This window comes from Mustelus asterias, unplaced genomic scaffold (genome assembly GCF_964213995.1).
Source record: "Mustelus asterias unplaced genomic scaffold, sMusAst1.hap1.1 HAP1_SCAFFOLD_42, whole genome shotgun sequence".
NCBI classification, from domain to species: domain Eukaryota; kingdom Metazoa; phylum Chordata; class Chondrichthyes; order Carcharhiniformes; family Triakidae; genus Mustelus; species Mustelus asterias.
Genome location: NW_027590119.1, coordinates 1,798,522 through 1,811,302, shown reverse-complemented (window position 1 = coordinate 1,811,302; position 12,781 = coordinate 1,798,522). Strand labels below are relative to the sequence as shown.

The following is a 12,781-nucleotide window of genomic DNA, read 5'->3' as shown; positions in this document are numbered from 1 at the left end:
TTTCCAGTTTATTCAATCTTTCCTCATAGCTAATACCCTCCATACCATGCAACATCCTGGTAAACATTTTCTGTACTCCCTCCAAAGCCACCACGTCCTTCTGGTAGAATGCCGACCAGAATTGGACACAGTATTCCAAATGTGACCTAACCAATATTTGATATGACTGTAACATAATTTGCCAACTTTTATACTCAACATTCACCACCGTGGGGGATGTTGGTTAAAATCACCACCTTTGAAAGTCCCAAATAGTTAAGTCACTGTTTTTGCTTTGATGTGAACATTAAGGTGGCACGGTGGTTAGCACTGCTGCCTCACAGCGCCAGGGACACTGGATTCGATTCCCAGCCTTGTGGAGTCTGTGTGGAGTTTGCACGTTCTCTTCGTATCTGCGTGAGTTCCCTCTGGGTGCTCTGGTTTCCTCCCACAGTCCGAAAGACGTGCTGGTTAGGTACATTGGCCATGCTGAATTCTCCCTCAGTGAACCCGAACAGGCGCCGGAGTGTGGCGACTATGGGGTTTTCACAGTAACTTCATTGCAATGTGAATGTAAGCCTACTTATGATGCTAATAAATAAATAGACTGTGTCCTTTCACTAACAAGACCAGCAGCAAACATTCCCCATCCTCGGGTACCTGTGGGCAAGATGATGTTTGACCTTCTTGAACCGTTGCAGTCCATGTGGTGAAGGTGCTCCCACAATGCATTAGGTAAGAGTTACAGGTTATTCACCCAGTGATGATGAAGGAACAATGATACATGTCAATAATAACAATCTGTATTTATGTGTCTTCCATGTCATAGACTTTCCCAGGGCATTTCAAAGAAGTGTTTTTCACACTAAATGCCTTTGCAGGTCAGTGAGCTCGGGGGTGATGATGAACAAGACTTGATGTGAGTAAGCACATGGCCAGCAGAGATTTGGATGACTTCAAGACTTCAGGGAGATTGAATGTAGGAGGCCGGGAATGCATTCGGATAGTTAAGTCTGGAGTTATTGAAGGAATGGACGAGAGTTCCAGCTGCAGACGAACAGAATCAAGCGTAGGTTAGAGGGATTAGCGGGTAAAATATGTAGGGATATGGTGATAGGGCCTGGGTGGGATTGTGGTCGGTGCAGACTCGATGAGCCGAATGGCCTCTTTCTGCACTGTAGGATTTCTATGTTTCTAAGGACAGAGTAAGAGTTTTAACAACACCAGGTTAAAGTCCAATAGGTTTATTTGGTAGCAAATACCATTAGCTTTCGGAGCGCTTCTCCTTCGTCAGATGGAGTGGAAATGTGCTCTCAAACAGGGCACAGAAACACACAAATCAAGTTACAGAATACTGATTAGAATGCGAATCCCGACAGCCAGCCAGATCTTAAAGATACAGACAATGTGGGTGGAGGGAGCATTAAGCACAGGTTAAAGAGATGTGTATTGTCTCCAGACAGAACGGCCTGCAAGTCCAGGAGGCAAGCTGTGGGGGTTACTGATAATGTGACGTAAATCCAACATCCCGGTTTAGGCCATCCTCATGTGTGCGGAACTTGGCTATCAGTTTCTGCTCAGCGACTCTGCGTTGTGGTGTGTCGTGAAGGCCGTCTTGGAGAACGCTTACCTGAAGATCAGAGGCTGAATGCCCGTGACTGCTGAAATGCTCCCCCACAGGAAGAGAACAGTCTTGCCTGGTGATTGTCGAGCGGTGTCATTGATGAAGACGAACATCTCGCCAAGGCCATCCCCACACACCCACTTCTTGTCTTCAAACAACTGCGCAACCTCAAACAGACCATTGTCCGCAGCAAACTACCCAGCCTTCAGGAGAACAGTGACCACGACACCACACAACCCTGCCACAGCAACCTCTGCAAGACGTGCCGGATCATCGACGCGGATGCCATCATCTCACGTGAGAACACCGCCTACTAGGTACACGGTACCTACTCTTGCAACTCGGCCAACGTTGTCTACCTGATACGCTGCAGGAAAGGATGTCCCGAAGCATGGTACATTGGGGAAACCATGCAGATGCTACGACAACGGATGAATGAACACCGCTCGACAATCACCAGGCAAGACTGTTCTCTTCCTGTGGGGGAGCACTTCAGCAGTCGTGGGCATTCAGCCTTGGATCTTCAGGTAAGCGTTCTCCAAGGCGGCCTTCACGACACACGACATAAGAACATAAGAAATAGGAGCAGGAGTAGGCCATCTAGCCCCTCGAGCCTGCCCCGCCATTCAATAAGATCATGGCTGATCTGACGTGGATCAGTACCACTTACCCGCCTGATCCCCATAACCCTTAATTCCCTTACCGATCAGGAATCCATCCATCCGCGCTTTAAACATATTCAGCGAGGTAGCCTCCACCACCTCAGTGGACAGAGAATTCCAGAGATTCACCACCCTCTGGGAGAAGAAGTTCCTCCTCAACTCTGTCTTAAACCGACCCCCCTTTATTTTGAGGCTGTGTCCTCTAGTTTTAACTTCCTTACTAAGTGGAAAGAATCTCTCCGCCTCCACCCTATCCAGCCCCCGCATTATCTTATAAGTCTCCATAAGATCCCCCCTCATCCTTCTAAACTCCAACGAGTACAAACCCAATCTCCTCAGCCTCTCCTCATAATCCAAACCCCTCATCTCCGGTATCAACCTGGTGAACCTTCTCTGCACTCCCTCCAATGCCAATATATCCTTCCTCATATAAGGGGACCAATACTGCACACAGTATTCCAGCTGCGGCCTCACCAATGCCCTGTACAGGTGCATCAAGACATCCCTGCTTTTATATTCTATCCCCTTCGCAATATAGGCCAACATCCCATTTGCCTTCTTGATCACCTGTTGTACCTGCAGACTGGGCTTTTGCGTCTCATGCACAAGGACCCCCAGGTCCCTTTGCACGGTAGCATGTTTTAATTTGTTTCCATTGAGATAGTAATCCCATTTGTTATTATTTCCTCCAAAGTGTATAACCTCGCATTTCTCAACGTTATACTCCATTTGCCATATCCTCGCCCACTCACTCAGCCTGTCCAAATCTCTCTGCAGATCTTCTCCGTCCTCCACACGATTCACTTTTCCACTTATCTTTGTGTCGTCTGCAAACTTCGTTACCCTACACTCCGTCCCCTCCTCCAGATCATCTATATAAATGGTAAACAGTTGCGGCCCGAGTACCGATCCCTGCGGCACGCCACTAGTTACCTTCCTCCAACCGGAAAAACACCCATTTATTCCGACTCTTTGCTTCCTGTCGGATAGCCAGTCCCCAATCCACTTTAACACATTACCCCCAACTCCGTGTGCCCTAATCTTCTTCAGCAGCCTTTTATGGGGCACCTTATCAAACGCCTTTTGGAAATCCAAAAACACCGCATCCACCGGTTCTCCTCCATCAACCGCCCTAGTCACATCTTCATAAAAATCCAACATGTTCGTCAAGCACGACTTTCCCCTCATGAATCCATGACAGCGCAGAATCGCTGAGCAGAAACTGATAGCCAAGTTCCGCACACATGAGGACGGCCTAAACCGGGACGTTGGATTTATGTCACATTATCAGTAACCCCCACAGCTTGCCTCCTGGACTTGCAGGCTGTCCTGTCTGGAGACAATACACATCTCTTTAACCTGTGCTTAATGCTCCCTCCACCCACATTGTCTGTATCTTTAAGATCTGGCTGGTTGTAGGGATTCGCATTCTAATCAGTATTCTGTAACTTGTTTTTTGTGTCTCTGTGCCCTGTTTGAGAGCACATTTCCACTCCATCTGACGAAGGAGCAGCGCTCCGAAAGCTAAAGGTATTTGCTACCAAATAAACCTGTTGGACTTTAACCTGGTGTTGTGAGACTTCTTACTGTGTTCACCCCAGTCCAACGCCGGCAACTACACATCATGTCTAAGGACAGAGTCAGGTGATGTTACTCAGGTCAGGTACACAGGTCACTGAAAGTGGCAATGGAGGTGGAGAAACTAGTCAAGAAGGCATATGACATGCTTGCCTTCATCGGCCGGGGCATTGAGTTTAAAAATTGGCAACTCATGTTGATGCTTTATAGAACCTTAGTTAGGCCGCACTTGGAATATAGTGTTCAATTCTGATCGCCACATTACCAGAAGGATGTGGAGGCTTTGGAGAGGGTACAGAAAAGATTTACCAGGATGTTGCCTGGTATGGAGGGCATTAGCTATGAGGAGAGGTTGGAGAAACTTGGTTTGTTCTCACTGGAGCGAAGGAGGTTGAGGGGAGACCTGATAGAAGTCCACAAGATTATGAGAAGCATGGACAGAGTGGATAGTCAGAAGCTTTTTCCCAGGATGGAAGAGTCAATTACTGGGGGGCATAGGTTTAAGGTGCGAGGGGCGAGGTTTAAGGGAGATGTACGAGGCAGACTTTTTACACAGAGAGTAGTGGGTGCCTGGAACTCGTTGCCAGGGGAGGTAGTGGAAGCGGTAGTGACTTTTAAGGGGCATCTTGACAAGTACATGAATAGGATGGGAATAGAGGGATATGGTCCCCAGAAGGGTAGGGGGTTTTAGTTCAGTCGGGCAGCATGGTTGGTGCAGGCTTGGAGGGCCGAAGGGCCTGTCCCTGTGTTGTAATGTTCTTTGTTCTTTGATCTTTGTACTGAGATGGAAATTGGCAGTCTTGGTGATTATTCAGATATGAGGTCAGGAGCTCAGTTTAGAGTGAAAGCTGTTATTGAGGCTGGGAACAGTCCGGTTCAGTCTCAGACAGTTGTCAGGGAAAAGGATGGAGTCAGTAGTTTGGGAGTGGAGTTTGTAGCGGGGACTGAAGAGAAACAATGGTTTTCTTCTTCCCAGTAGTTAAATGGAGCACATTGCTGTTCATTCAGTACTGGATATCGGACAGGGCAGGACAGTGTGCGAGTTGGAGGGGAATTTGGAGATTATGCTGTTCGCATACACCTGGTCCTCCTTGGTGTGGAAGTTGAAGGTTTGGAGAATTTTGTCAAAGTTTTAGAATTCAAAGTAGAAAATCACCTCCTTTGTTCCTGCCTCTTTCACCTCTCTCCCCTCCTATAGAGGCCAGAGTCTTGTGTAGGCCCAGACTGGGTGGTAAGTTCCCTTCCCTAAAGGACATTAGTGAACCAGTTGGGTTTTTGTGACAATCCAGGAGCTTCCATGGTCACTTTTTCCTCGTGTCGACCCCACAGATTACCAGATTCATTCAGCTCAATTTCATAACCTGCCTTTGTGTTTTTGTGGGCACTCTCTCACTCCCTTTTCTCTGTTTTAAATTAATTTCATGAGGTATTGAAAGAGGAGGATATGTAGTCAGGAAACTCAAACCAAACATTCACATCAGATGGAGTTGTCCAAATTATGGGATTTTGAACATTGAAGGAAAAAGCACTGTTCACAGTGGGGAAAAACCGTACATATGTTCTATGTGTGGATGAGGCTTCAACCAATCATCTAACCTGTCGAGACACTATCACACCGGGGAAAACTGTGGAAACATGAGGACTGTGAGAAGGCCTTCAGTTACCGTCTAAACTGGAAACTCAGCAACGCAGTCACACAAGGGAGAGGCTGTGAACTGGCTCTGAGTGTGGGTTGTGATTCAATAAGTCAAACAACCTGTTGAAACACCAGCAGCTTCACCTGGGGGAGAGGCCATTCACCTGCTCTGTATGTGGGAAACAATTCACTCAGTCATCATTACCCATGACACAACAGCGAGTTCACACTGACGAGAGACCTTTTAAATGCCCAGACTGTGGGAAGTGCTATAAAAGTTCCCAGGAACTGACATCCCATCAATATGTTCACACTGAAGAGAGGCTGGAATTAGGGGAGAGCATCGATGATGGAGAATTGTGTGACTGAAGGATATTACAGAGAGAGGAGTGGTCGCAGTCATGGAGAAATTTGGAAACAAGAACGGGAGTTTTAAAATGTTAGTGGTTCTTAAACAGGAACCTTTATAGGTCAGTGAGCACAGGGGTGATGGGTGAACAAGTCTTGAATAATTACACAGACAGCAGAGTTTTGGATGACCTCAGGATTGCAGGGAGGCTGAATGTGGGAGGCCAGCAAAGAGTGCTCTGGGATAGTTAAGTCCAGAGGTAACAAAGGAATGGATGAGAGTTTCTGAACAAGATGATTTGAGACTCGGGCGATGTTACTGAGGTGGAAATAGACATTCTGGGTGATGGTGAGGATATGTGGCTGGAAGCTCAGTTTGGGGTGAGACAGGACACTGAGGTTGTGAGAAGTCTGGTTCAGCCTCAGACAGTTGCCAGGGAGAGAGAGTGGAGTCTGTTGTGAGGACTGAAGACAACGGCTTTGTTCTTAATATTCAATTGGAGGAAGTTTCTGTTCATCCAGTACTGGATGTCAGACACGTCAGGATGGTGTGTGAGTTGAAAAGGAACTTGGAGATGATGGTGTTCCCATACGCCTGCTTCATTGCTCCATCGAGGTGGTGGAGGTTGTGGGAGTTTGAAATATTTGAAATTCCTTTTTTCCTGTGCTGCCCAATTCTGTCTCACCCTCTCCTACTTCTGTCTCTCTGCCTCTTCCCCCTCGATCTCTTCTCCCAGATTGTCCAGAGTCTTGTGTCGCCCCTGACCAGGGAGCAGGTTTCCTTCCCTGAAGGACATTAGTGAATCAGGTGGGTTTTTTTAAAGTTAAAAATTTATTAGTCACAAGTAGGCTTACATTAACACATCAATGAAGTTGCTGTGAAATTCCCCTAGTTGCCACAATCCAGCACCTGTTCGGGTCAATGCAACTAAGCAGCATGTCTTTCGGACTGTGGGAGGAAACCAGAGCACCCGGAGGAAACCCACGCAGACACAGGGAGAGCGTACAAACTCCACACAGACAGTGACCCAAGCTGGGAATCAAACACGGGTCCCTGGCGCTGTGAGGCAGCAGAGCTGATCACTGTGCCCCCGTGCCGCCCAATGACAATCCGGCAGTTTCCATGGTAACTTTTTCCCAGTGCCGGCCCCACAAATGACCAGATTCATTCAGCTCAATTTCACAACCTGCCTTTGTGTTTCTGTGGGTTCGCGCTCACTGCCTTTTTTCCATTTAAATCAGTTTCACAGGGTTTTAGAAGAGGAGGATTTTCAGTCGGGAAACACAAAGCGAACATCACATCAGGATCTGATGGAGTCGCCCAATTTATTGTGACCATTGTATCATGATTGGATTTTGAACATGGAAGAAAAAAGCATCGATTGCAGTGGGGAGAATCTGTACGCGTGTTCTGTGTATGAATCATCTGACCCCACGAACCACAAGTGCCGTCACACTGAAGAGAAGCCGTTGAAATGTGGGGACTGCGAGGAAGGATTCTATTCCCCATCTGAACTGGAAATTCACCAGCGAGTTCATGCTGGGGAGAGGCCGTTCACCTGCTCTGTGTGTGGGAAAGGATTCACTCAGTCGTTCAACCTGCTGAGACACCGGCAAGTTCACACTGGAGAGAGACCATTCACCTGCTCCAAATGTGGGAAGGGATTCACTCAGTCATCCAATCTGCTGGTACACCAGAGAGTTCACACCGGGGAGAGGCCATTCACCTGCTCCCAGTGTGGGAAGGGATTCATTCACACAAGCAACCTGCTATCACACCAGCGAGTTCACACTGACAAGAGACCTTTTAAATGTCCAGCATGTGGGAAGTGCTTTAAAAGTTCCCGGGAACTGACACGCCATCAGCAAGTTCACACTGAGGAACGACCTTTTTACTGTTCAGAATGTGGAAAGGGCTATAAAAGCTCCTGGGAACTGACGTACCACCAACGCGTTCACACTGAGGAGAGACCGTTCAGGTGCTCTCACTGCGGGACTGGGTTCAGGCAATCATCTCAACTCACTGTACACCAGCGAATTCACACTGGGAAAAGGCCATTCACCTGCACGGAGTGTGGGAAGGGATTTAGTCGGTCATCCCAACTCATGGTGCACCAGCGGGTTCACTCTGGAGAGAGACCTTTCAAGTGCCCAGACTGTGGGAATTACTATAAAAGTTCTGGAGAACTGAAATCCCATCAGCATGTTCACACTGACAAGAGACCGTTCAGGTGCTCTCACTGTGCAATTGGATTCAGGCAATCATCCCATCTCACTGAACACCAGCGAATTCACACTGGGGAGAGACCGTTCACCTGCTCCAATTGTGGGAAGGGATTCACTCAGTCCTCCCAACTCATGGCTCACCAGCGGGTTCACACTGAGGAGAGACCTTTCAAATGCCCAGACTGTGGGAAGTGCTACAAACGATCTGGAGATCTGAGGTCCCACCAACGTGTTCACACTGACGAGAGGCCATTCATGTGCTCTCAATGTGGGACTGGGTTCAGTCGATCGTCGATACTAATTGAACACCAGCGAGTTCACACTGGGGAGAAACCATTCACCTGCTCCAAGTGTGGGAAGGGATTTACTCGGAAATCCAACCTGCTGACGCATCAGCGAATTCATAAGTGAAGGCAGGAGTTAAAGTTTGCTGTTAATCACACCCAGAACAACATTCATTGGGGTTCCATTCTGCTGGTGTTCATAAACTGCAGCTCGGAAATAGGTGTTACTGTTCTGGATAAAATTAAACTAAATCCGTTTTGTGTGAAACAAAATGTGGCAAATGTTTTTAATATTTCTTCACACAAGTTAGTTGCTTTTGAAGTGAGCTTCCTCTGGCTAAGGGACCAAGATTTACTCTGGCTACTTGTTTCCTTTTTTTACAAAGCTTGGATAGACTTCACCAAGTCTGCACCTGTGAGCTCTGACTGTGGTCAGATACATCACACTCTCATACCAAGTGGCAGACACCACCAAATACATCTTCTGTGGATTTCTCATTGAATTTCCCCCAGATGATGATCACATTGTGAGCCAACTGGTTTCATTGGAACTGCAGCTTCCAAACAAATGTTTGCAAACTCAACACTCGAAAAGACATGCCTTGGATTGCCACGTGCAATCAAGCTTCCACACAATCATTCAGCCATGCTAACGGAAGATCACTGCTTCACAGGCTGTATTAAGATATCATCAACCTTAGGATTGCTTCAGATATCTGGCTTCTCCCGAGTCAACTTCACCAAGTCTGCACCTGTCAGCTCTGACTTTAACTGGGAGCCTTTCTCTTTGTCTTTAACTTCAGGGAACAGTAAGTACATTGCTCAGTTTCCAGTTCCTTTTGTCTCTTTGACTTCAGTCTTCCTGGGACTTTTCTGTTAATTCCCTGGTTTTTATAATCACTGCTCCCTGTTCTTTTGGGATTCCTATTCCCAGTTTCAAGTCACAATGGCGCTGCTGTTACCCACCATGCCGTGCGGATATGAATATGCCCTATTCATGCTACAAGAGAGCAGTGAACATGCGCAGAACTGGATTCGATCAGAAGCATGCGCAGTGTCATTTTGCGGGGCCATCAAACAATCCCAGGAAACATACAGCACGGGGTTAGATACTGATTAAATCCCTTTCTACACTGACTCCATCAAAACTGCCAGGGCACGTACAGCATGGGGTTAGATACAGAATAAAGCTCCTTTTACACTGTCCCCATCAAACATTCCCAGGACAGCATGGAGTAAGATACAGAGAAAAGTTCCCTCTACACTGTTTCCATCAAACACTCACAGGACAGGTACAGCATGGGGTTAGATACAGAGTAAAGCTCCCGCTACACTGTCCCCATGAAACACTCCCAGATAGGTACAGCACGGGGTTGCAGAATAAAGCTCCCGTTGTACTGTCCCCATCAAACACTCCCAGGACAGATACAGCACAAGGTTAGATACAGAGTAAAGCTCCCCTTACACTCTCTTCCCCAAATATCCCCAGGAAATATACAGCACGGAGTTAGATACAGAATAAATCCTCTTCTATACATATATGACCCCATCAAACACTCCCAAGGCCATTGTTACTAATACCATCCCTGAATACCAAGGCTCAAAGAGACACTCTGGAAGTTATCAAGAGCTGGAACTGTTAAGGTTTGGTTTTGGGAGTCACAGGTTATCCACAAAGTGAGGTGGGGGATAAGGGAGATTACGCTGACATAATTTTAAAGTAGTTTATGAAGAGGCAGCCGTTTAAATATCATGTATGAACAAAATAGATCAGCAGAAACATACGAGCTGTGAAAGGAGAGCAAAGAACATTACAGCACAGGAACAGGCCTTTGGCCCACTTAGCCTATGCTGACACATGATGCCTTCCTGAACTAAAGACCCTTTGCCTCTATGTGGTCCATACCCTTCTATTCCCTGCCTATTCATGAATCTGTCAAGATGCCTATTAAACATTCTGCGTCTACCACCTCCTCTGGTAGCGCATTCCAGGCATTTACATCCTCTGTGTGAAACACTTGCCTCTCACATCTCCTTTAAACTTTCCCCCCTTTACCTTAAACCTATGTCCCCTGGTAACTGACATTTCTACTCTGGTTTCCTGATCCGACAGGATGAGTGATTGTTTCTGTTGTTGATGGTTGGCAGAGCCAGCTCCTTCTGAATTGAAGTGTTAGGAAATTCTTCCCAGGTTGTCTCCTGCCTGACAGAGGCCACGCAGTGTGGATCACTTAAAAAAAAATTCCAGAGTATTTTTTTCCCTCTCAGGAGCCTGTTTTTAACTTTTTCAAAGATGGTCATTTTGTGTGGAGATTGGCACTCCGCACAACACTCTCTGATTTTCCTTATCCTCAGGAGTGCCGTTAATTCTAAATTATTAGCAAATAAATACATACCATTAAAGTGACAGATCATGCTTGGACTTTAAAAATTCACCAGCTCTCCCTTCACCTGTATCTATCTTGAGGATAATTCTCATTCAGGATTATTTATTCCTAGTCTCCAGTTGTCCAAACTCAATTCCTTTATTTCAATTTTACTCCTGTTGACCAGAACCAATGATTTTAGTTCCGTCCTGGGTGTTTTAAAGTCAGTTTCTCTGTGGAGTAAGTGTCAACACATTGATGATTTTTAAAAAAAATTACTTTTCACGTTAACAATTTCTTTTTTTTTTATTCATGTGATGTGGCTCGGCCAGCATTTATTGTCCATCCTTAGATGCCGTTTAGAAGGTAATAGTGAGCTACCTTGTTGAATTGCTGCAGTCCCTGAGGTGTAGGTACCCCCACAGTGCTGTTAGGGAGGGAATTGCAGGATTTTGACCCAGCGACAGTGAAGGAATAGTGATATATTTCCAAGTCAGGATGGTGAGTGACTTGGAGGGGAACTTCTAGGTGGTGGTGTTCTCATGTTTCTGCTGCTCTTGTCCTTCTAAATGGTAGTGGGTTGGAAGGTGCTGCCTAAGGAACCTTGATGAGTTACTGCAGTGCATCTTACGGATGGTACACACTGCTACCACTGTTCATCGATGGTGAAGGGGGTGAATGTTTGTGGATGGGATGCCAGCGGGGCTGCTTTGTCCTGGATGGTGTCCAGCTTATAATTTATTTAAGGCGAGTGACAATCAACCCAATCCATCAGAGCTTGTCAATTGTTCATTCAATTGTTTTAGTTTGAACAAGACTTAACCACTGGGTAAGACAAGAATCTCAGATGGTAAATTGAAATAAATTTATTTAAAAGGCAAATACTTATCAATACAGAAGGAAAAAGATACATTTATCAATACAGAACAGACTTTTACCATTTCTCTTGGTTGATCAGACTGTAAAAGCATAATTCCTTGTGTACCCCTTGATTGACAACAATTCTGATGAGAATCGTGCTTTGGGGCTTCCAGTCCTTGGCCAGCAACTCGAGGGATTTAAAAATTCGAATCCTCAAGATTTAAATCCTTCAATGGCTCTTACCTCAACTCGAATAAACTGGGTAGAATGCAATGGTTGGTTGATTTCATTATTGAATCGATTCAAGTGATTTTGAATGATTTGGTTAACTGTCTCAGATAGAGATAGAATGGGACTGTTCAGTGCATCCCTCCTATCTGATCCTGGGCAAGCCTTCTATTCATTGTGTAACCTTTCGGCTCCAAATCAGTTTAACCCAGGCCGCAAAGGACTCGTTGTTAATCATCTCATCAGATCACACATTCCTTCTTACAGAAATTGTGGTATGCAATTTAAAACTGGCTTACAGAATTATAAGAATATACCAGGCTTTTAATATAACTATTAATATTGTGGTTACAGGGATAGGGCTATGGGGATAGGGCACAGGTGGGATTGTTGTCAGTGCAACCTCGATGGGCTGAATGGCCTCCTGCATGTAGGGCTTCTATGATTCTATTCTATGAAGTAAGCTAACAAGATCAATGAAGCCATTTTGAAACTAACATTTAACTGAAAAACTATTAATAGATCATTAAGTTTTCAATGATAATTAATTGAGGCTCACTTTTTTTTGATAATTTGTTTCTGACTGGTGACTAATTAATACAGTTCACTGATTAATACAAATGGTTAATCACTGGACACTAAATGTCTTTTTCAGGATCACTGAATTCCTACAGGGCAGAAGGAGGCCATCTGGCCCATCGAGCCTGCGCTGACAACAATCACACCTGAGCCCTATCCCTGTAACTCCACATATTTACTCTGCTAATCCCCCTGACACTAAGGGGCAATTTAGCATAGCCAATCAACCTAACCCGCACATCTTTGGATTGTGGGAGGAAACCGCAAACCCACACAGACACGGGGAGAATGTGCAAACTCTACACAGTCACCCAAGGCCAGAATCGAACATGGATCCCTGGCGCTATGAGGCAGCAATGATAACCACTGTGCCACCGTACCACCCCAAAAGTAAAGTTTACTTAAGTAAA

At 45.9% G+C, this 12,781-nt stretch overlaps 1 protein-coding gene across 1 annotated transcript in view; it reads left to right on the top strand.

Annotated features, from left to right (window-relative positions):
* LOC144482725 (uncharacterized) overlaps positions 1-12,781 on the top strand; it is a 65,546-nt gene that overhangs the window by 22,331 nt on the left and 30,434 nt on the right. The window contains 4 exon segments of the mRNA XM_078201565.1: positions 5,618-5,785; positions 7,274-7,649; positions 7,731-8,460; positions 8,548-8,659. Of these exon segments, the coding sequence (XP_078057691.1) occupies positions 5,618-5,785; positions 7,274-7,649; positions 7,731-8,460; positions 8,548-8,659 (1,386 nt within the window).